At 39.6% G+C, this 22,229-nt stretch overlaps 1 protein-coding gene across 7 annotated transcripts in view; it reads right to left on the bottom strand.

The window, feature by feature from the left end:
* Nucleotides 1-813: 813 nt before the first annotated feature.
* Nucleotides 814-22,229, bottom strand: part of Nrg3 (neuregulin 3) — a 942,917-nt gene continuing 921,501 nt past the window's right edge. For 2 of the 7 annotated variants that reach the window (XM_050140555.1, XM_050140556.1), the window contains exons 7-10: nucleotides 11,199-11,326; nucleotides 6,760-6,909; nucleotides 1,676-1,747; nucleotides 814-1,439 (exon numbers count right to left, since the gene is read on the bottom strand). In XM_050140555.1, the coding sequence (XP_049996512.1) occupies nucleotides 932-1,439; nucleotides 1,676-1,747; nucleotides 6,760-6,909; nucleotides 11,199-11,326 (858 nt within the window). In that variant the 3' untranslated portion in view covers nucleotides 814-931. Of the gene's footprint in view, nucleotides 1,440-1,675; nucleotides 1,748-6,759; nucleotides 6,934-11,198; nucleotides 11,327-22,229 lie in introns of all 7 variants that reach the window. The other 5 variants (XM_050140557.1, XM_050140559.1, XM_050140558.1 and 2 more) reach the window with 3 other exon arrangements.

Below are 22,229 nucleotides of genomic sequence, written 5' to 3'. Positions count from 1 at the left end.
AAATTTTTGCAAGCTTTAATATGCACACACATGCACACCCATACGTACAAGGAACACATGTGCATACAGCATATGTCCTTGGGTGAGCAAGTCCACACACTCACAAGCTCATACCTATGCACACAGGTACACACACACACACACACACACACACACACACACACACACACACACTGAGAGGTGCCCTTTCAGAGCTTCTAAACACTTTCCAAGAAAAAACATTTCTATTAGCATAATTTTAGTGGCACAACATTGTCATTTGTGTTTTTGTTTTTTTTATCTCTTCTCCTATAATAGTTTCCCATCTCGCTCTGAGGTTCTGTGCTTTCAAATGTCAGAGAAAGATAGCACATGAGAGTAGCTAAGATTAACCAGGTTACTCCTATTTTCCATCTTTCTTCCTGTTCGTGTTTTCCCACCAGTCTTTAAAAATCAAATACAAAGCACTCCACTCCTTGACGTGACAAACTGTGGTGAGAGCATTGATGAATAGAAATTTAGGGGTTGGAACTCAAGAGCCAAATGACCAGAGCTACCTGCTCACTGGCAAATCCTCTATTGGGATATAGCACATGTCTTTGAAGCTAGGTGAACACCAGTTTCTTTTCCATACAGATACTGGCACTATGGGACCAGAGGTTGGAATTGGCCAAATCTTCCAAGAGCCAAAGAGGACAGTGTTGGGGCTAACTGAAAGTGGATTCAGAATCCTCCCCCAAAAGCTTCAGTGGTAAGCTTTATCCTTCCTGAAACGTTTCTTTCCCTTTAAAAAAATATTTTGTTAAAAAACACTATGATATGAGGGCGGCAGACTATTTGGTTTTTTTTCTAAGTAGATGCTCTTAAATTAATGCATATAAATAATTTGTATTTAATTTCCTCTCTTTCCTGTTGAGCAAAGCAGAGAATGCACAGATTCCTACATCTCGAGTCACTTGGTTAACACAGAGTCTCTTTGTATTTCATTTCTTAAGACAAATTGTGCCTCTCGTTCTGATTTGGCCGTGGGACTCAGGGGAAGAAAGGCTGTGTTTTCACTCGCACTGTCCTCAGTTTCCACGCTGGCCAGTTCATAGTCTTCTGACCGTCTGGCATCAGTCAGAATCCGGATCTGTTCCTGCACAGTCTCTAGCAATATCTTCACTTCCTGTTGTTCTTCTAGAAGACAATCGCTGACTGGAATACTCGCATTGACGATGTCAGCAGAATAGGAGTTTTTGCACCATTTAATGCTTTTGACTTCAGAAATCCCTGGCATTTGCATGCAGGTTTCTTCTAGACCCACCGAAGGGATGATGGGCACAGAGTTGGCCCTTGGGGATGAATAACCCATTAGGTCCTTTTGATCCAAGCTATTAAAATAGGGGTTTGTTTCTCTTGAAGGCAGTTGCATATTTATGGATGCGTTTTGTTGGGTTCTTAAGCCATTGGATTCATACCTGTCAAAAGATGAAGAGAGTCATATTCTGGTCTCCACTGTGCCTCTGAGAACCATACCAGCCAAAACGTCCTCCACATGCACCATCTCACTGACTTCTCACAGAAACCCCATGAGACGGATACTACGCTCCCACGGACAGAAAAGTCAATTGAAATTCAGATCAGTGAAGTGACTTGCCTAAGGTCACACAGAAAAATAAGTGACAGACTGAGACTCAAACCCAGATCTTCTTACTTTAAGTCCAGGGGTCTTTCAACACACCACAGCTGTATAGGCAGATGGGATATAGTCTTCCTGACCTCTATCCTAGAATACAAAGTAAATGGGGATTGAGCACGTAAGTGTGACCTTTTCCATCGTGACAAACAGGACATCACCACGGCATTACTTCACTCATAACTCTTCCACCCTCTCAGACCTGGGTCTGTCTGATTGACTGCTGTGGTCACCATAATTGAGAGCCATCATGAAGTCCATTATTGACCATCAGGTATCGCGGTCCTTGAAGCTTCTGCTTTACACAAGAAATGTATATTGAACTGCTGTTGACAGTTTGCCCTGTAGATAGAGTGCCTTAGTGCTTGCTGGCCCATTGCTGAGCCATAGGATTAAACCAGGGGTGCCCAATCCCTCTGCCTGTCCAGGGGGAATATAAAGGGTGTTCCTATAATCGTCCCAACATAGCAGGGCTCTTCAGTGTCCCTACAGTAAAAAAAGAGCACTGATGTTCAGCTATGGCTTGTCACAAATACCAGCATGCCATCCAAGATAATTTAAGGATTCCAGGATCTGAGTTGTAAACTGCTCAGTTATGGTGATTTTTCTCTTTTGATCTTTCCAGTGTCTGGAGTGGAACAGGTGTAACAGACTTTGTATGGTAGATTTTGTCATACGTTTAGTGACTTTATCTTTAAATAGTAAACATTAACATGTAAGCATAAGTCCAATAAGTCTAATAGATTTAATATCGTTGGCTTATATTGTAATGTAAATGAAAATTGTTTTTATGTATGTAAAGAATAGTTACAATGAAACGTATTGAGTAGCTGCTCAAAGAAGTCTCTACTGTGAGGTCACAATGGGGTTAGTGTCACCAGAATTGAGTAAAGAGAGGTGAATAGCACTTGTGTCTTTTCTCCATGAATCTAGAATAGAGTTGGTGACCAATAAACCCTGATCTAATTAACACATTAATGAATGAATATACCTCTAAAGAAAGTACTCTTTTTATAGTTCATTAACTAATATCAGACATAACAGCTAACATTTGCACAGTGACTTGAATATCACTTTCTCCTCTAATTATCTCACAAAAAAATAGTTTATCATTTTTGTGTGATGAAGGAGTAGATAATTACAAGGGGCATTCAAATGACCTGCCCCAAATTACACTTCTACATAAGCAACAGAAGGATTTGAATTCAAGTGTCAAGTTGTCTTTATAAAAGTCAGAACCAGCTAATGAAGGAACATCCTAAGGTAAGCTAGATTATAACATCCCTTCGGTTGTTTAATTTTATACAGCCATGCATATGAATATTCCCTATGGGATCTTAACCCTCTGTCTTATATGACAGAAAGTCAGATTCATGAATCAATTCTAATAAGAATGAGCAAACCTCAGGCCCTTTTTTTAGTCTTTGAAACTACACTTTCAGAATGTACAAATACACATAAAATATGCCTTCAGATATTTATGTAAAGAAAAGAGCCAAGAAATATGACTGGAATAACACCATATCTATATCAATGTCATCAGGGTAGATCTACAGATAAAATATAATAAGCTGTAATGTGGTCGTGATAGCAACGGATAAATTCTGCTGGGAAAATGGTGAGTATCACAGAAGATGTTTATAACTATTTGCTGTGATGACTCAGCAATGTGGCAAGGCCAAGCTCAAAGGCAACTAATGCCAAACTTCAAAAAACCACATATTCAACCTGACACTGAATTAAGGACTTAAATGAGAGAGAGGAATTGAAATTAATTACCCTGGGTCATTTCCCAAGCCAACTACTAGACATGTAACTGGCAATAACTGAATATTAACTCTTGCTACAGAGTGAAGATGCCATTAAAGAATAATAGTTCTCCAGAGTTGATTTAATTTTGAATAAGAAGCCAGCATCGTTATGTAATTTGGACTCTCAGACAAATGGAAGCTCATTTGAATTTTCCAAATTCAAAAAGCACATAGGGGCTCGTGGTAAAAATCAAAGTAAGTATAATCTTAATGTAATGCAAGCCTGGTTTCAGTACCACACAAAACAAAAATATCATCTCTTATACTACTTGGATACTTGGGGGCTGGTGATGCTGTGAGGTTTAAATCAAACAACTGTAAAGTTTAAATAAAACAACTGGGCCATGCTCTTGCACCAGAGGCATGGGTGACCAGCAAGTCTTCCTTGGGGCTGCTGTGAAGAGTTACAGCTATGGTATTTCAGCAAGTGTTTAAGTGGAATCAAAATTTATAGATGGGATTGTAACATAGAAGCTGTTTAGAGCTCTGTAAAACCTAGAATCTCAAGAATTCCTTAACAGTTTGATGCTGAAATTATTCATTGCCATTGTAATCCTTTGGGTTGTACTCCCTGCCATCAATCAAAGAAATCAGAAGCCACAAAGTATGTTTTTTTTTTTACTCCCCTTGAGCATGTGAGTCAAGAAAGGTGGCAATAACTAGTGACTGATTTGTTGTAAGTCAGCAATCAAGCCAATGACTTAGTTTCTCTTGTTGACTCTTGAGATCTAATTTCTGAGGCGAGGCTTATAGTGGTGTTTAGGCATATAGCAGGTATATAGAAAGGACCATCCACACAACCAGTGATTCCATTTTACACTGTCAGCCATTGCTGCATTTTCAGCACATCTATTTCCTGGTTTCGTAATTAATTTGGTCGAAAAGCTAACACATGAACTAATTTTTCTCTTGGGATGACCAATGCCACACTGAGATGGCCCTTTAAGCTTTCCTATCTTTGTTGTGTTCACCAACATCTTCAAAGAATATCAAGATGTAAAATGCACCAGGTTGCTAGCTAGATGATGTGGGAACTAACTATGTTTCGGATCATGACCAGTTTGAAGATGTCAACCTGACTTTTCTGAATCTATTCCTTTTTATTATCTTGTAATATATCCAATAATTGGCCTGACACATCCAGTACAGGCCTTTATGCATTATTACCAGGCATGGCACTGCCCAGAGCATCAGTCAGAGAAAGGTAGCCTCAATCTTCTATCTACCCCATTCTAAAGGTCTTGCTATGCTATGGTAGATGATGTATTCAAGTAGGCAGGCTTTCCTACCCAGGAGGGAAGGAACATACATGAAGCCTAGTTAGTAGACAACAACCGTATGCTTGGTAAACAGGAACATATGGCCAGTGGATCTTGCAAATTCATTCACCCACCTTTCAGGCTAAGGGCAGATGTGAAAAATGAGAGCTGTGAAATTCTATTACCAACCTCATTTGCAGTCCTGAGAGACAGTCCGTCCCCCAGGAATGGAAAAGAGCTGTTTTTAAGACTGAGAATAAGATTACTCCTGAGATTCATTGTGCTGAGGCCAGAGTGACGAACAGTCAACATTGATCAATACTGGGTGCCCACGACACTGAGCAAATTCATGTTTCAAGCCAGCTACAGAGACAATTAGGTGATTGCCAATCCTGTGGTCATTGAGCCAACATAAAATTATAACCAAGCTGACCCAGGACAGAAAGAAAAGAAGAGGCAGGAATGAAAACCTCTGAGCCCTGGAAGGTCTGTGGACATGTAACTCAAACTGCAACTTGCTACAGGTTCTGAACCTCTTAGCATCAGGAACATTTGGGGTGAGAGCCACTATGACCAAGAGGGAAAACAATTAGAATAAAAGATAATTACACATGCTAATATTCACTGTAAAAAAGAAAATGTGTGGGTAGGGACAGACTCCTGTGAATCATCATTGATTACTGATAAAGTAGTTTATAAACAGGGTCAATATAGATACAGGCTAAATGTCAACCCCTTGTCACAGGTAAGGGCATGTAAAATGCCGACTGCATCCTCACTTGCATCACAGACTTTATTTAGACATTTTAGTTCCTGTCCTGCATTTGCAAGCACTCAGAAATGTGAAGGAATGGTCCTTTTGGAATTGTTACAAAATTAAAAAGTAAAGCCACAGGCTACTTGGATCCAATTTCCAAAGATCCTTTCTTCTTAAGGAAACCCATGCCATGCTTAATCGGACAGAGCAACAGTCCATCTATTCCATATCTAGCAGAAAGGAGAATTGCAAGGCTCTGAACTGGACTTCCTACCTGCTTTGGTCTCAGGATTGAAACAAAAGATCTGAAATAATCACCTGGACCAAAACTACATAGAAACCCAGCCTAGATCACTCAGGAAGTCAACCACTTGGCACAGCTAGAGCCTGACTATGGAAATACCTACAGTAAATCTAAATTCTTAATTAATGATAGCATGGTGAGAATTGTTTATGGCAAAAACTGTTTCCCTGGATACCATGTATCTGACATAGATTCTTAATACTCCCTTTTTGACCTGGCCACCGACCTTTGGGAGGTTTATATTTAAATAAAGCTCGAGCTCAGATGACAGCATTTTCTAAAATTGACACAAGTCATAAAGGACAGGGATCCAACTTTAGTGGTAAGCTACTTTTACTTATTCCATGTGTGACTGATGAGAACCTATCTTGCATTCCGCTCAGTATACCTTGAGCCCTATGTATGTTGGTACTTCCTAGACGACCTGGTACCTTTGTACTGTAGGCAATAACTATGGTGTCCAAATCCCTGATACCTCCATAGTGCAAATAATGAAGACGTTTCAGTTCTAAAGGTTTCTCTGGGGTTTTCTTCTTTTAATATTTTACTTAAACCTCACATTCAAGAATACTGGATGGAAGTAGATATATTTATGTTACAGGCTAATTTTTAGGGTTTGATTCACACTGTTAATCAGAAGTCAATGAATATAAAACACACACATATATATACACATATATATGTTTGTTTGTTTTTATTTTTCAAGGCAGGGTTTCTCTGTAACTTTGGAGTCAGTTCTGGAACTCTCTCTGTTGATCAGGCCTGCCTCACCCTCACAGAGATCTGCCTGTCTCTTCCTCTCAAGTTCTGAGATTAAAATCGTGCACCACCACCACATGGCTAATATATTTTTTATATTATTGATGAAAGGATACTTTGTTCTTCCTAAGAATGATTTTTTTTAAACAGTTATTTACTAACCTAATGGCAGACTTCTAACAGTCTCCCTAGTAAGTCCCTAAAAGACCTACCCTTGGCAAGGTGTTGTATCCTGGTCTGGGATCCTTGATTCTTCCAGTTGCTGATATGCTGGTCCTACAATCCCACCCAGTCGGCTTCGGGGTGAGGGTGGTGTCCTCCTGAAGGTATTCCTGTGCAGCATCCCACTCCTTTGTCCTGGACTGCAGCAAGAAGAAATATTCCTGCTGAGTTGGGGAAACAAAACCAATGAAGCAAAGAGATTATAAGAGCTTCTAAGAAGCCATTCAAATGTCTCGGACATTGAAATCATACCTCTCATCCTTAAAGTTCTCTGCTATCAATGTCAAAAATACAATCCGCTAAATTTGGAATTTGCTTAATTCACTTACTGTTAGAGGCACTGAGATCTAGAATTCCCTGTGTCTGGCTTTCTAGCTAAGACAGAAATGGGTTTAAGGCAGCCTCAGGATGACAATTTGGTCCCCACCCTAACTTTCCAAGCCATAGGAGCTGTCTTCAAATTGGAATAGAAATGCCCTGATTAGATAGTGATGAGAACTGAAAATAGGAAGCCCAGAGGGGATTTATGGAGAAATTTCCATTTCTTAGTGATAGGATAAACAGTCCTTATTTTAATTGACAATATTTTTTCAAACATGTGTTAAATTCTCAGTTTACCTTCCCAGGTTTTCATCAGTCTTCATTTGAGTTTGCTTTTAATAAGCACCTACTTAAATTTTCTTGGATGTACGCATCCAAACTTCCCAAATGACCATTATAGAGGCCATCAAACAAAAAGCATAAATGACCTATATCCCAGGCCTTAGCAAAGTGAGCCCATATACATAGACTATATTAAAAGAACTGGGTTCTATGAAGATAAATTGACAAGTTGACGTTGATGAAAGATTCTTTATCAATTCCCTTTCCCATATTACTGAGAGAGTTGCCTATGTTCAAACTTTAGTGTTCTATGAGAAGACAGGTCATGAGCATACAGTGAGCTTAAAATCTCATGCTGCATTCACATAATCTAAAAATATCACTGCAACTCTATAGGCCAGGATGAAAATATTCAAAACTCAGCAGTGTACCCATGAGGGAAAGCCTGCCAAAGCCTTTATACCCCTATTGTTCTACCATTTGGGGTTTTTCACTTCTTCCATCAATATTACCATTATTGCTATTTTATACATATAAGATGTGTTTATTAAAAAGAAGGGGCATTGATTTTAGGGAATCACTATGTAGCTTTGGCTGACTGAAATTTGCTATGTAGACCTGGCTGGCCTTGAATTCACACAGTTCAGCCTATCTATGTCTCCTGAGTGCTGGGATTGATGAAATGCACTGCCATACCTGGCAAATTTGGCAAATATTTTAACTGGAAGTTTGAGAAATTGATATTTGAGTGCTAACGGTCATCTTGGTGGTTCTGGTAAGGTGGCAGGTCCACATTAATTTCTCAGTTTTGTACAGACAGAAAATCATGTCATTCATGATATTTAAGTTCTTAGCCATGTCATCTGCTGTAGGTTGAATTCCTGAAATGCTTAACAACATGGTCATCACATTCAATCTCTACGTCAACATCTTTAGGGAGCTCTTGAACAGTGACTTTGTTACTGTACTTTCACTTCTGTCTAATCCCACATGATTTAGGATCTAGGGTTTGGGAGATCTGGCACCAGAGTGAGCTGCATCTGGATGTAAATCTCAGGTCCCTACATTGCTAGAAGCATGACGCTAGGGAAGATAATTGTGTCCGAATTCTGGATGGAAATCAAAACGTCTTTAACTTGGACCAGTTGAGGAGATTATAAGAGGCGTGGTCAGCAGCCATTACATGGGAGGAACAGAGATGAAGCTGCAGAAGAAATTGTTGCCCCTCAGACCACTAACAATAGGAAACCAATCCTATCAAGGAGAGGGAACATTTTCCAGAATAGAGGTAGTGTTGGAAGGACCAAGTCAGGTGGCAGGTTCTGTGGCCCCAGAAGACCAGAGTGGGACATAACTGAGGATGGGAATGGAAGGACTATGACCTCATTTTCCCAGTCCTTTCCTCCCTCGCCAGTACTTCTGCTAGACCAGAAGCCAGAAAACAGGGAAGACTGGAGCTCACCTGGTACATAAGCTGTTCAGATAAAGTGACTTGGGTGAGAATGGGGAGGGAACAGGCCAAAGCAAGGTATGTGTGTGGTCTCACACCCGAGATGAAAGAGTTCAAGTATGCTAAGTGTCCTGTGAGGTCAAAACATGTGAGGTTCACAATACCATGTATTATATACGTTACTATGCCATAACTGGCAATGCAAAGGCTTATCTGTTTCACTGAAAGCTCTGGGCTCCCATGGCTGTTGGCAACTGATACTGATGCCATTGTGAGGAAGTTAGATTGCCAAGATATAACTCACTAAAATAACATGTCTCAAATATTTTTTTCAACAGGTAGTTTTTTTTAATTAAACATTAGAAATAACAGTTTTGGATTAATAGCTTTGTTTCATAAATAAGGCATCTAAAGGAGTCATATTTTCAGTGCACAACAAGAAATTAATTATTCATAGCTTGCTGAACTGTCAAAACAAGGTCTACCAGTATGAAGTAGTGACCCATCTTCAAAATCAGTTGTAAACCTATTGATCAATCAGAGATTCAGGCCTTCTAACTGAGGGGCATTCAGGAAATTATGGAGCAGTTGGAAGGATATATAAATCAGTATACAGGTTATCAATCACGAAACTGTTCTGTCTATTGTATGTTTTAAAAAACAAAAGCTATGATGCATTAAACTATAATTTCAAGTTCTAAAGGCACTTCATAAATCAACCCTTCCCCATCTATCAGAAGACAAGCTATGTCAACAGATACTGCAATGTCACTGAAGCAACAAGACAAAACAAAACAGAAAACAAAAGGAAGGGCCTTTAAAGATACCCTCATTTCATCTTGGAGATATAGAAACCAAGATCAAAGCTAAGAATGAGAGACTGAAAAAAAATTTACTGGGCACAGTGGTGCTGTAGTTCTAACATAGCAGAAGCCATTATTTAAAACTCTCAAGTTCAAAATATTTTTGTCATAATATGTTGCAGAGTAATATTATACAATTTTTCTTGACAGGGTATATAGCTACTATAATACATTATAAAATAAGCATGGGATGATACCGTTTTTGAGAAACTATTTGCCCTATAAAAGGTGAGCAATTTTGGATGTCACTTCTCTAATTAAGGCAGCTTGCTTGAGGTCAAGTGAAGTAAAAGGCTGCTTTAACAGGAATTCCGAAAATGCAAGCTATGACATACCACAGACTTGCCAATAAGAACTGATGTAACTACCCAGACGCCAAATTATTTCAATCCTAAACTAAAGATACTGAAATTCTTTTCTTTGTCAAATCCTTGGTACCCTAGAATCTATCTACTAAAGAGGTATGGGAATCAACATCACCATCAGCTTCTGCGGTTTAGTGAGCTCAGTATTAGAATAACTGAAAATCTCATAGGAAATTTAGTCAGAAAAGTATAGTCTTTGGGGGAGGAAAGTAGGAAGTCAGCTCTTTCATTGTGTATTTCTCTCTTGCTAATGTACAAGATGAACACTATCATCTATTGCTAGAAACAATTGATATAACATTTAAAAGTTTAATATATATATATATATAATATGATATAAATGTATGATTTGAAAATATAAAAACTGCTTATCACTAAGAAAATGAATATTCAGTCTTTGGGTCCCTTTTTCAGATTACAAATGTTCATTTTAGTACACACAGACAGAGTGTCTATTCTAGTATTAGTTTCAATTTTATCTTTTGGTTTAGACTAAATATCATCAATTTTTAAAAATAAATTCCTCACATAGAACACACAACCATGTGGATGAAAAGATTTTGGAGAACATGCCCAGCATGAGAATTTCCTGTGAGGCAACAAATGACTTTGTAGCTGGCCTTCACCCCCAAAGAAATAGTTTCTATGATCAGCTCACACACACTAAAGGATGGAGCTTCTCTGATAACAGAATATATTGCCGGCTCAAAGAGCATACTCTGCAGGATTTGCCTCTGGAAACTTTTCTTTTGTGAGGAACATTTGGAACATTGGCACATGTCACACCAGCTGCCTAGAGTAGAATTAGACATTAGCTTTGTAACCAGTGACCAAGCAAGCTAGGCAGAAAAAAAATCACACTTTTAATAGATTTTCACAGTGCAATTGCTTCATTTAATGGTCTATAGCTGCAGCTCTGAAGAAAGCTCCTTTATGTTTTTGTAGGGAAGGTGATACTGCTGAGGAAAACTGAAGAATTTGCTTCCTGGCTGTGAACTGCCTGAACACTCCCTGCGTGGAAATCCTCACCCATATTAGAAGCAAGATCAGTTACCTTTTCTGGACTTGTGGGTCCTGTAGCCATTCCCTGGCTTGTGTCTACTTTTAAGGTGAACTCACCCACTCCCACCATGATTAGTTAGCAGTACCTGTGGTGCTTGACAGGCTGGCTTCCTCTGTCAGGAGAAGGGACCTCGGGGAATGACTGGGGACCCACAAAGCTTGACTCCATTATTTTCTCCAGTGCAGTCACAGGATGCCTGTCCACCTTTGAGTACTGTAGGAAATCACATGCAGAGTTGTGAGCGGTGGGTACATGATGAAGGGCGACTAGTAATACCATACCAGGGCTAGGCACTGAAGATTCCCAGAAGAACGATAGAAAGGCTATGCATCTCATCTCATCTCATCTCTCTCTCTCTCTCTCTCTCTCTCTCTCTCTCTCTCTCTCTCTCTCTCTCTCTCAGAAGTATAAGAACGGAAACAGATATCAAGAAAAAAAAACGGCCCTTATGTTTTAACTCAAGAGTTTATCTCTAACCAATTGGTAGCATCTCTTTAGAGGCTTATATTTACACAAAATCCAGGAATGACTTGGGAACAATAGACAAGGGATACAGTGTGACCACAAGGAAGGAGGGAAAAAAGAATCCAAAAGTAAAGCTTGCTCGTGCTTTCTCTCCTTCTGCTCCTGATTTGGACCTTGAGATTTCAGTCAGGTGCTCCAACGTGGGTCTCTGTCTCTGTCTCCTTTCATCGCCTGATGAAGGTTAATATTCAGGAGGATGCCTATGACCGCGAGGGGTGCACCCACACACTGAGACAATGGGGATGTTCTATTGGGAACTCACCAAGGTCAGCTGGCCTGGGTCTGAAAAAGCCTGGGTTAAAACCGGTCTCGCTGAACATAGCGGACAATGAGGACTACTGAGACCTCAAGAACAATGGCAATGGGTTTTTGATCCTACTGCACCTATTGGCTTTGTGGGAGCCTAGGCAGCTTGGATGCTCACCTTACTAGACCTGGATGGAGGTGGGTGGTCCTTGGACTTGTGGGTCCTGGAAACTTACCTTTAAAGATTGATATTTCATATAATGGAAAACAACCCAGCAAGTAATAAATATTTATACTTTGAAACAACCTCAAAAGTACACAGTACAGCTAATAGCACAGCGTACAACCCTGGAGGAATTTGGGGCATTTTGTTCACTTTTATTACATGATAAACAAGTACATGTAGCATTGTCTGAAGGAAAAACATGGGATGCAGCAAGAGGAAGTGGGTCACCTGCTATTTGTAAAAATAGAGTAAATTTGCTTTAGTCTTATTTTTTAAAAGCCTAATTAAATAACTATACAGAAACAAAATCATAAATATATTAGAAAAATGGACTGGGTTAATTTTTTAAAAAGTTTTCTTAATAAACAATAAAGTAATATGGATTTTATTAATTTAATTCAATAAAATATTAAAGAAGAACATATCTCAGAGATTATGTAAGTTAAGAGAATCTGTGTAGCAATGAGCATAATTACGGTTAATTATAAAATAAAAGATCAATGTTCCTTTCAGATTTGGATGAATGAACTCTCTGAATGAGGAAATAGTTTATAAGACGATTAGTAATTTGTTCATAGCCTTAAGGGACAGAAATGCTTTTAATGAGGACACAAGATCCATAAATTAAAGCAGGACAATATTTTTATTTAATAACTACAACCAATTATCCTAAGTATAAAAAAATGATTTCTAAGAAACAAAGTAAAACCCTGGAAAAATATTTGCTATCCCCATCTGGAAATGTGTAATATTGAAAAAAATGCCAAGCACTCACATTTAAAAATATGGAAGGTAGAATGTGCTTGTTTTTCCAATTTACAACCAATTTATAGTAGATTTAGAATGCGGATTAAGAAGTTTATTTCAGAGGGATATCTTAAAGCAATGATCAGCCAACTCTTCCTGAAGAATCTTTATTTTCTCAGGCAATCATTGTAAGTCAGCAACTCATTCATTTTGTAAGAACAGTGCATTTTCATAAAAATGACTCTTGAGCCATTAGTTCAATTTGTTTGAATCCTAAATTGGAGCTTTGTTCTACGTCTTGAATGAAATCTACCTATTAACTGGTTTTGCGTATGGTTAATATTTATAAAGCATGGTTATTCAGGACATTGTTACATTACAGTTGTTTAAAATTCTTGGCACTTGGTTCAGCAAGTACCACTTTCTTTTCACAATGTTATTTTTAGAAGGGTTTCTCTCTTAGTATTTCATTTTAGTAACTGCATTTAGCCTGCAATGCCGTTGTTGTTCTCGTGAGATGGGAGGTGGAGAAAGGAGCATCTCTGCAAACACATGGGCTGTGTAGCATAGGGTACACAGTGACAAACAACTAAAGAGAGACTCTGTCTCAAAACAAGATGAAAGGCAAGGACCAATCCCTAAAGTTGTTCTCCAGCCTCCATATATATTCTATCGCATGCATACATGTACAAGTACAGTCTTCACACATCACACACAAATTGAAAACAATATGATCTATTTATTCTGGGTGTGGTGGCACATACCTTCAATCAAAGTACTTCGAAGATGTAGGCAGGAGGATCACTGAGTTTGAAGCCAGTATGGCCTACATATTGAGTGAACCAGTCACAAAAAGAGATCACCTATTTAACTGTATGCCTCTGCTTCAATCAGTTATGCCCCTTCTATTTTAAATATATAAGACAATAAATATAAATAAATATAAAAAACAAGAAGAAAATAATAGCATAGTTTGCAGAGAAAAAGTAAACAACAAAACTAATCATATGCTAGAATGATTTAAGACAAAATTGCACAGCAGTAGATCTATTGGAAGAAAACATATAAAGAGAGATGGTACGCTGACTACAGAACCTCAATTAAGAAAAGGACCCCCCCAAAATTGGCCAGTTGGGAAAGCCTTTGGTACATTTTCTTGATGAGAGAGTGCATAGCTCACTGTAGACAGTGCCATCTCTGGACTGCTCGTCCTGAGTTGTATAAGGAAGCAGGCTCAGACAGGCATGAGGAGCAAGCCAGATAGCTGTGTTCCACCATGACTTCTTCATCAGTACCTCAAACACAGCTCCTGCCATGACTGCATTTGAAAATGAGCTGCAATGTGGATATATAATAGAAATAACCTCTTTTTTTCACAAGCAGTTTTTTGTCATGGTAGTTTATTGCAGACATTAGTAACTGATAATTGGAATAAAAGATTATGCGTTCATGTAGCCCTGACTTTCTTTTTTTTAATGTAATTTTTTTATTGAAAAAAAAAAAAAAGATTTCCACCTCCTCCCCGCCTCCCATTTCCCTCCCCGTCTCCCTTTTCCCCCCTCCTCCCTCTCCTCTCCCCCTCTCCCCCACTCCTCTCCACCTCCCTCTCCAGTCTGAGGGGCAGTCAGGGTTCCCTAGTCCAAAGTCCTCCCCGCTCCATCTTGGTCTAGGAAGGTGGACATCCAAACTTAGCCCTGACTTTCAAGGAAAGAGGACTTCTTAGTCATTGTTCCATTGCTATAAAGAGAAATCCTGAGTGAGGAGATTTATGAAAGAAAGCATTTAGTTGGGGACTTGCTTAAGTTTCACAGGTTTAGTCTGTTACCCATGACAGGAAGCATGGTGGAATGCAGGCAGGTGCTGGAACAGTATGCTTGATCCATAGGCAGAGAAAGAGAACCTGGGCCTGGTATAGGATTTTGAAATCTCAAAGCTCATCCCCAGTGATACACTTTTCAGCAGGGTCATGCCCACTTCCATAAGGCCATACCTTCAAACCTTTCTAATCCTTTCAAATCATATTATTCCCTAGTTATTCAGCACCCAAATGTATGAGTCAATGGCAGCCAATATTACTCAAACCAATAAAGGAGAGTTTTTGTCAATCTGCTGCTAATATTACCTTGGAATTTATTAGTATTCAATAAGTTTTGACAGTTGAAAAGATACATGCATGTTAATTTATATCTCTATCATAAGTTATCAACCAAAATAAAAAGAGAGACCATTCTCACTGCACCAGTGAGCTTGTGAAAAACTAGCTTCTCAGTGTCTCCAAAACTTCACACCTTAGTGAACGTAACCAACTTCTTCAACAATTGAAAATTATCAAAATTTACAGAGGAAATTATTAACATCAAAAGCCTAGATTTGTTAAGGAAACGGAACTGTATTAATATCATTAATAACATGTAAGTGTATGGAGGTGTTACGAAGCAATGCCGATTCTAATGAGAGGACCAGACCTGTCTTACAAGTATGTCACGATGCAGCTATGGGAGGTAGACATAGGGCAGGAATACAGCCTTAGGCAACTTGTTAAGGTGAGACCTGCACATGAGGACTGTTTAGATGTCAGACACATGACACAGGTGCCACAGTAAATTCTGGGTCCTACTGATATTTGTCCTGTGGAAGAAACATTATGTACATGGCTGAGTTTACTGAAGTCAGGTTTCTTCCTAGTGCACTGGGTGGGGCTGGATGAAAGGCAGTGATTGATAAGTATTAAGGATATGTGAAGGAATTTTTAGCTAAATTTAGATACAGATGGTTATATGAAAAATTATAGCTGTGCATTTGTCTGTGATCTGTTTGCCAAGAGGGCTTATAAGCAAAACAATTTCATTGCCAAGAAACACTTATAGCTCACAGATCTTGTCTTGACCAGCAATCTGCAATAAAAGGGATGCTAGTAGGAGAAAGTCTGGTTATATGATTAGGACAGATTATCAGGACAAACCTGAAATATCCTTCAGTGTTCAACACAAATACTTCAAGAGCTGATCAGTTGATGATAGTTACTATCCAAATGACACAAGCAACTGAACTATTATACAAAGGCTAAATACCCTGATCACAACATAAAATCATTTCGAAATGGGCACGTAAAATCTGTATTTTGTAAATACAAACAAACAAGCAAACAAACAAACAAAGATCCCGCCTTCTCATTTGAACTCTCTGCCTTCACTCTCTGCCTGTCTCTATTATTTTGGGGACACCCGCTTATCTCTTCACATGTTAATTACTCAAGGAGTGTTTGCCTAACTTATTCCATCTTACTTTGAGGCCCAAGTACAGGGGTAACTCATTATCTTCATCCTGAAGTCACCTTGGACTTCACAAGCAGCAGAGCACACAGGACAGATCCTTCTACTGCACATATGGGTCCTTATCCATGAGGGCAAGGCTGGCTCCTGGACCAGAGGCAATCCTCTCAAGCACTGGCAGCCAGGAGAGAGCAACAACACTTCACCAGATCACCTTGAGAAACCTGAATCGACAGAACAATCTTAAAGGCTACACCAGAACCAGGAACACTTAACCTTGATCTTGCCCTGTTTCTCTTTTGAATTTATTCTTAAAGTTCATGCCTGTACATCCATGGCTAATATGGGGTAACTGGGCTCATTTATTTATTTATCTACTTATTTATTTATTTATCAGTACAGCTATTTTTTTTTTAAAATCCCCTTCTTATACATTTTTCAAATCCACCTATTAATTAGCATATTGAATAGGGTGGCCACATCAAGCTTTTCCTGGTTTCTGGAGCACATAATTTTTCCTAAAAATATCTAGTTACAGTATTTAACTCTTTGCATTATAAATCTAAATATAGAATGTGTATTTATGAGTTGGTATAGAGATTATTGAATACGTAAATGAGTGGATGAGAAGAAACCAAGCCCTGGCCCGAATATCCAAATGACTCATGCAGATTTTGTATAATCAGGAAAAAATACCTTCTTATTACTTATATATGAGCTATAGATGACTACTTCTGCATTCTGTGTAGAAGATGGGAAGAAGGGAGTATCTGAATCTCAGTGAGAGAACCTGAAAAATACAACCTCAGGAGCAAAGCAGAGTAACATCAGCACTGAGGCATCAGACTGCCAGTGTGTATGCCTGATATGAAAACAGGTGCATCTGCATGGAGAAAACGTCCAATATCACCACCAGGAACACACCAAGCAAACCCCATGCAAGAATTCTTCAAAATCTTGACTAGCCCTGCCCAAGTCAACAGAGTCAGATGAACGCTGATACACTGGCAAGAGTAAGGAGAAGCTAAGGGCATTCACTCATTACTACAGGTGATATCTACTAAATAATAACCTCTCAGGTGTGAGATCTAAGGTGGACTGATAGCTTCAGCCAGTGGAATGAGGGTGCTGTGGGAGCCTCCAGCAGGAAGGCTGGGGCATTGATACATAGAAAAATTTAGCTCTCTCCAAGATGAAGCCGTAGCCTGAAGCAGTAGCTGCAGGAGGCGTCGGGCTGAGGAAGATGGAAAGGGGACTTGTGTCTGCGAGAGGGCGCTAGTTAAAATAGTTTGCTTTAGAGGAACTCTGGGGAAAGTTGTTAGAATTCTTACTATTAAGGCACACAAGCACAAAAATTCTCAAAACAACAAGCAAGTTGCTTTGAATTGCTTGCATTTTTTTTTTTTTAAATAAGGGCATGCCCTTGCAGTTTTCTGTCTCTTGGCTCCTCAGTGATACTGGTAATAAAGAACTTTGAAACATTCATAGATGAGCTAGGAGCGGTGTCGAAAGACATGCATTTAAAACTGTTCTTCAAACACCCTCCCTCCCACCTTTCTGGCCCGGGTTTCCAGAACAGGTGATTATCTGCTCTGTCAACATTGCTTTCCAAAAGAGGCCCAGCTTTTATTTAGCCTCCCGGCTCCCACTGCGTGCAGCACCTGGCCTGGGAACAACAATGTCATTGCTCTGCTACCTACACCAGCCTGCTTAATTTGACAGGCCTATTGATTCCTGCAAAGCCCCAGCAGTTCGTTAGGAGCAAGGCAGCAAGGGGGCAGAGAACAGTGGAAGGCCTCTATGCCCACAGGGAGCATTCCACACAGGAGGGTGATTAAGATGAGGGCTTCCCCCCACGAATCTACACTGTGTTGAAAGTAAATCATTCAGGCTCATGCTGAGGGCCAGCGAGTGGATGGCTGAATGTCCGGATTCACCTATAAATGATACTCTATGTCTTCTACAAAATGAGTCTGTAAGAAAACATAAACACAAGACCATCAGGGTCTGAGGCAGAGAAAGCGCATGGAACCTACTACCAAACTTAGTGACACCTTAGAGGATATTCACCGGGAGATCCAGACAGGCAGCTGAGCAGAGCACTCAAATGTCACTTGAGAACAGATCTGAGAGCCAAAGGCAACAACGTGCAAGTCTTTAGCCCCTCCCTAAAGCATCAAGGGAAACTACAATAAATGCTGTTAATATAGAACACATGACCAAAGGCGCTGATACTAGGTATTTATGGAAGGTTTGGTAGAGAGAAACTGGCAGATGGTAGTAAGCATTTCAGTTGAGAGTGGTGAGCTCTCAACTGAGATACCTAGAAAGCTATCAGTCCACCTTAGATCTCACACCTGAGAGGTTATTATTTAGTAGATATCACCTGTAGTAATGAGTGAATGCCCTTAGGACAGGGACAGTTCATCCAGGAGGGAAATTTTGACTCACTGTGACTACTCATCAAGTGCTTGCTGATATTAATTAACTCTTTAATTTGTATGTGGATGTAAAGATGAGTGCATGATTCAGTAAGTTAGTATTTGATATGCTGAGCAAGAACTCAGGCTTCAAGAGGAACTCGTCAAAATTAATTTTAAAGAAATGACTCCTGGCTTAAACAGACAAGCAATGCCAATGACTTCAACTTACTCTCTTCACTCAATTCATATATTACTGGCATGAAGGTGGTTTCAATGTTCTCTTTTAGTGGTCATATTATAGAATAGGATATACATACATATTGTCAGAAAAAAACAGGTCCTACATAGAGAAGTACTGAACCAAATTCTACTGCGCTGTCCAGGGGTTAAAAGCAGATCAAGTTTACCAGTCACGCATTAACCAAGCTTCCTTCTTCTGTGCTACAAGAAACTCCTGTCAGAAACCCTTCACCCCACTTCCCTACCTCTGTAATGTCACGTAAGACATATACTGGCGAAGATTTCCTCTGTTGATGCAGAACCTACACTTTCCTTGGATACCATTTAAAGTGGATCCCTTGTCTCATTTGGTGCAACTAAAGCTTCCTATTTTTGACTCGGGCCATGCTGACCAGCTGCTACATTAATAAATCCCCCAACTGACAGGTGGTATCACTTAAGCTTGCTTATCTCCAATCCCTTTACCTCTTCGCACCCAAACCTAATACATATCCATTTCTACTATTAGCCTCTTTATATTCTGAGGTCACCAACCATGGGTATTGTCCCAGTAACAAGTAAATATTAAATAAGCATTACTGAATGAATACACTCCTGTAAGTTATTACGAATGTGTTGGGTATTGCATTCTTTCTTTGTATGTCTTAGCACTCTGTATTGTCTTTTAACTGTTATGACAGCATTAGAGGTCACCAAAGGAAACCTTTCCTTCTGATCAAGAGAATGAAATCTTTGACTGAGTAGAAGCTCAACATTCCAGTTGGGCAGGTTAATCCTTTAAGGGACCACCCCTCATGAGGGCACTGTCAACTTAGGCCATGCTCAAGCACTAAGGGAATAATGATCTATGGGACCCCCCCCCCATGAGGGTTACTGCCACCTTAAGCCATGCTCAAGCACTAAGGGAATAATGATCCCTTCAACAGGATAATGCACGTTTCCTTCTCAGATTTCCATCCCCTAGCTCTGTCACTTAACAGAGCCAAGCCACAGCTTTTAGAAAGGCAACCAGTTGTCATAATTATTCAGGAAACACTGCCTTTCCTTTTTTTAGTTCCATCTCTTTTCTAAACATGCTTTATCTGATATTTCAGAGTTCACTGTGTTTCCAGGCCCCCACTCCTGTCATAAGGCTGCTTGTCCATCATGTGGCTGACCTCCATTTGGGCTCACCTATTCTCTATCTCTGCCTTCTAGGCTGAGATTTACAGCTTTCCCACTTCATCATTTTTCTTTCAAACTCTAATAAAATTATACTCAAGTTAGCTTTTGGGTCTGTACTTAAGTTCTCTTACTAATGAGACAGAGGTCCCCAAGAGGGGTCCTGATTTCCCCATAATTCCTACTGAATTCCTATTCTCACCCATAAAGCTGTCTTTAAAGTGGCTATATAATGTTCTTACCTTGCTTTGTGGTTATGATATGCTTTCTTGGTGTTATGTGAGAACAGATCTCCCCATTTCTAATGAGTATCTATCTGATCCTTGAACTCCTTTGAGAAGTTTCATGCTATTGTCTCGATGGCTCTGTGGGTCAGTAGGTTGTAACTCTATCCTCTATAAGTTGTAACTCTATCTAACCTTGGTGCCTTCTCATCCAGAACACAACTAATGAGAATAATTCACCTTTAAGTCACAAATCATCTATGTATAAGCAGAGGCAAGGGATGGCTTCTTTGGAGTCACTTCTGGGATACTGTACTCTTCTTTGTAGCCAGAATTCAAAATGTCTAGAACAGCATGTGACTTAGTGTTTCACCTCCTGGTAAACGACTGTAGAATGAAATATTTCCCATAAATATTTAATGAACTGTAGGGATAGTAGACACATTTTGGAAAGAGAATTTTTGGTTATGGGAGGTGCTTGTACATTGGAAGATGTTTCTCAGAGGCCCTGGTGTGTGTCCACTGTATTCCAGCACCACTCTTCTTCCAAGACTTACAAGTGTTTCCAGACTTTGCCAAATGAGGTAGACAGACAAACTACCCTCTGCTGAGAACCCATGAGGGCGCATTGCCCCACTGCCGTATACAGATGCATACTTGTCTGATGCTTTCCTAGCTTGCTAATGGAAGTGACTTTCCCAAGCTCCCAGACCAGTTCAAATTTCTGGGTGACTTCACAGACATTAAAGAAGTCAGCACACTCTCACCTGAAGCCCCCCACCCCACCCCCACCATGTGAAGTTGCTGCTACAAAGAGATGGGAAGTCAGCAATTGCAACTGTGTATTCTTACAATCTCAGAGTTTTTACAATGGCCAACTACTCCTCTATCCCTGGAATCAGAGGCCGCATGGTATACAGTATGGCTTACTTACTTACTAAGTTTGATGCTTGGGGTATGGAACCTCACTTATCTCCTAAAATCTTTGAAAATAGGCAGAGAGTTTGACTATTAGTCCAGCAGAATGGGAGTGTCTCTTCATAAGCCTACCACACTATACACATGGAGCTAACAACTCTTTTAATATAATTCTTACCCTGAAGAGCAATTGCTCTTTTCTTCTGTCTGTTTACCTATCCATCTTAATGGCACTTCTCTCTGGTTTGTAAAAAGAAGCCTCTCTTTTCATATAAGGCCTTGTCTGATGTGTTTTAAATATATTGTATACTGTTTTAAATATATTGTTTTACAGATTCTCTCCTACCTCAAGGCTCCATTGTAGTCTGAAGTCCCGTTCTCCTAATAAACATTACTCCAGAGCAGTTATGTGGTACATCCTTTCCTGAGAAGACTGCTTGCGCTACACTCATATTTACCAATGTGTCATTGACATTGGTATTGCTCCATAGTTCTTGACAGAGAGGAAATGAAATGTGTGTGTGTGTGTGCACACGTGTGTGTCCATATATGTAAACTTATAAGGCAAACGTGCTCTCCAAATTACCCCAGCACCATTGCGCTTTAACATTCATTCCCCCCAGAAGTTCTAAAGTCTTTTCCAGTGTTGCAGTGCTGCAACTGCACAGACTCCCTGCATGCTTCCTTTTTATGAATTTCTAAAATAGTGTGGAAGTCACACAAATGTTCATTTTGAAGGAATAATTAATATCTATTCTCTGTCAGTGTTTCCTCTCAATTTACAGTGTGAAAAAATGGCAGTCAAGTTGCTATTTGCTTCCTACAATAAAACCGTGAGCAAAGGTGGTGGGCACGCAGTTCACCAAAGAGGAAATTTGACCAGAAATATATTGACAGAGATTTTGTTTTACTATCAAATAAAGGTGTACAAATTTCAAAGAATGCTATTTTCTACTATTAAATTTGCATAGGAAATGTTCATAAAGACTTTACAAAACTGGCAATCACCCACATTGCCTCCTAGGGTTGAAGCTGACATGTCCCTGTGGGAAGACATTTGTTCACCTCAATCTAGTAGAATTAAAGGGCCTGGCTCATTTAACCCCTTGAGTGGCAGCCAGAACTGTGTAGGAT

This window comes from Alexandromys fortis, unplaced genomic scaffold (assembly GCF_014885135.2).
Source record: "Alexandromys fortis isolate MF-2015 unplaced genomic scaffold, M_Fortis_MF-2015_v1.1 scaffold_46, whole genome shotgun sequence".
In the NCBI taxonomy this organism is placed as follows: Eukaryota; Metazoa; Chordata; class Mammalia; order Rodentia; family Cricetidae; genus Alexandromys; species Alexandromys fortis.
This window is presented reverse-complemented; position numbering and strand designations above follow the sequence as displayed.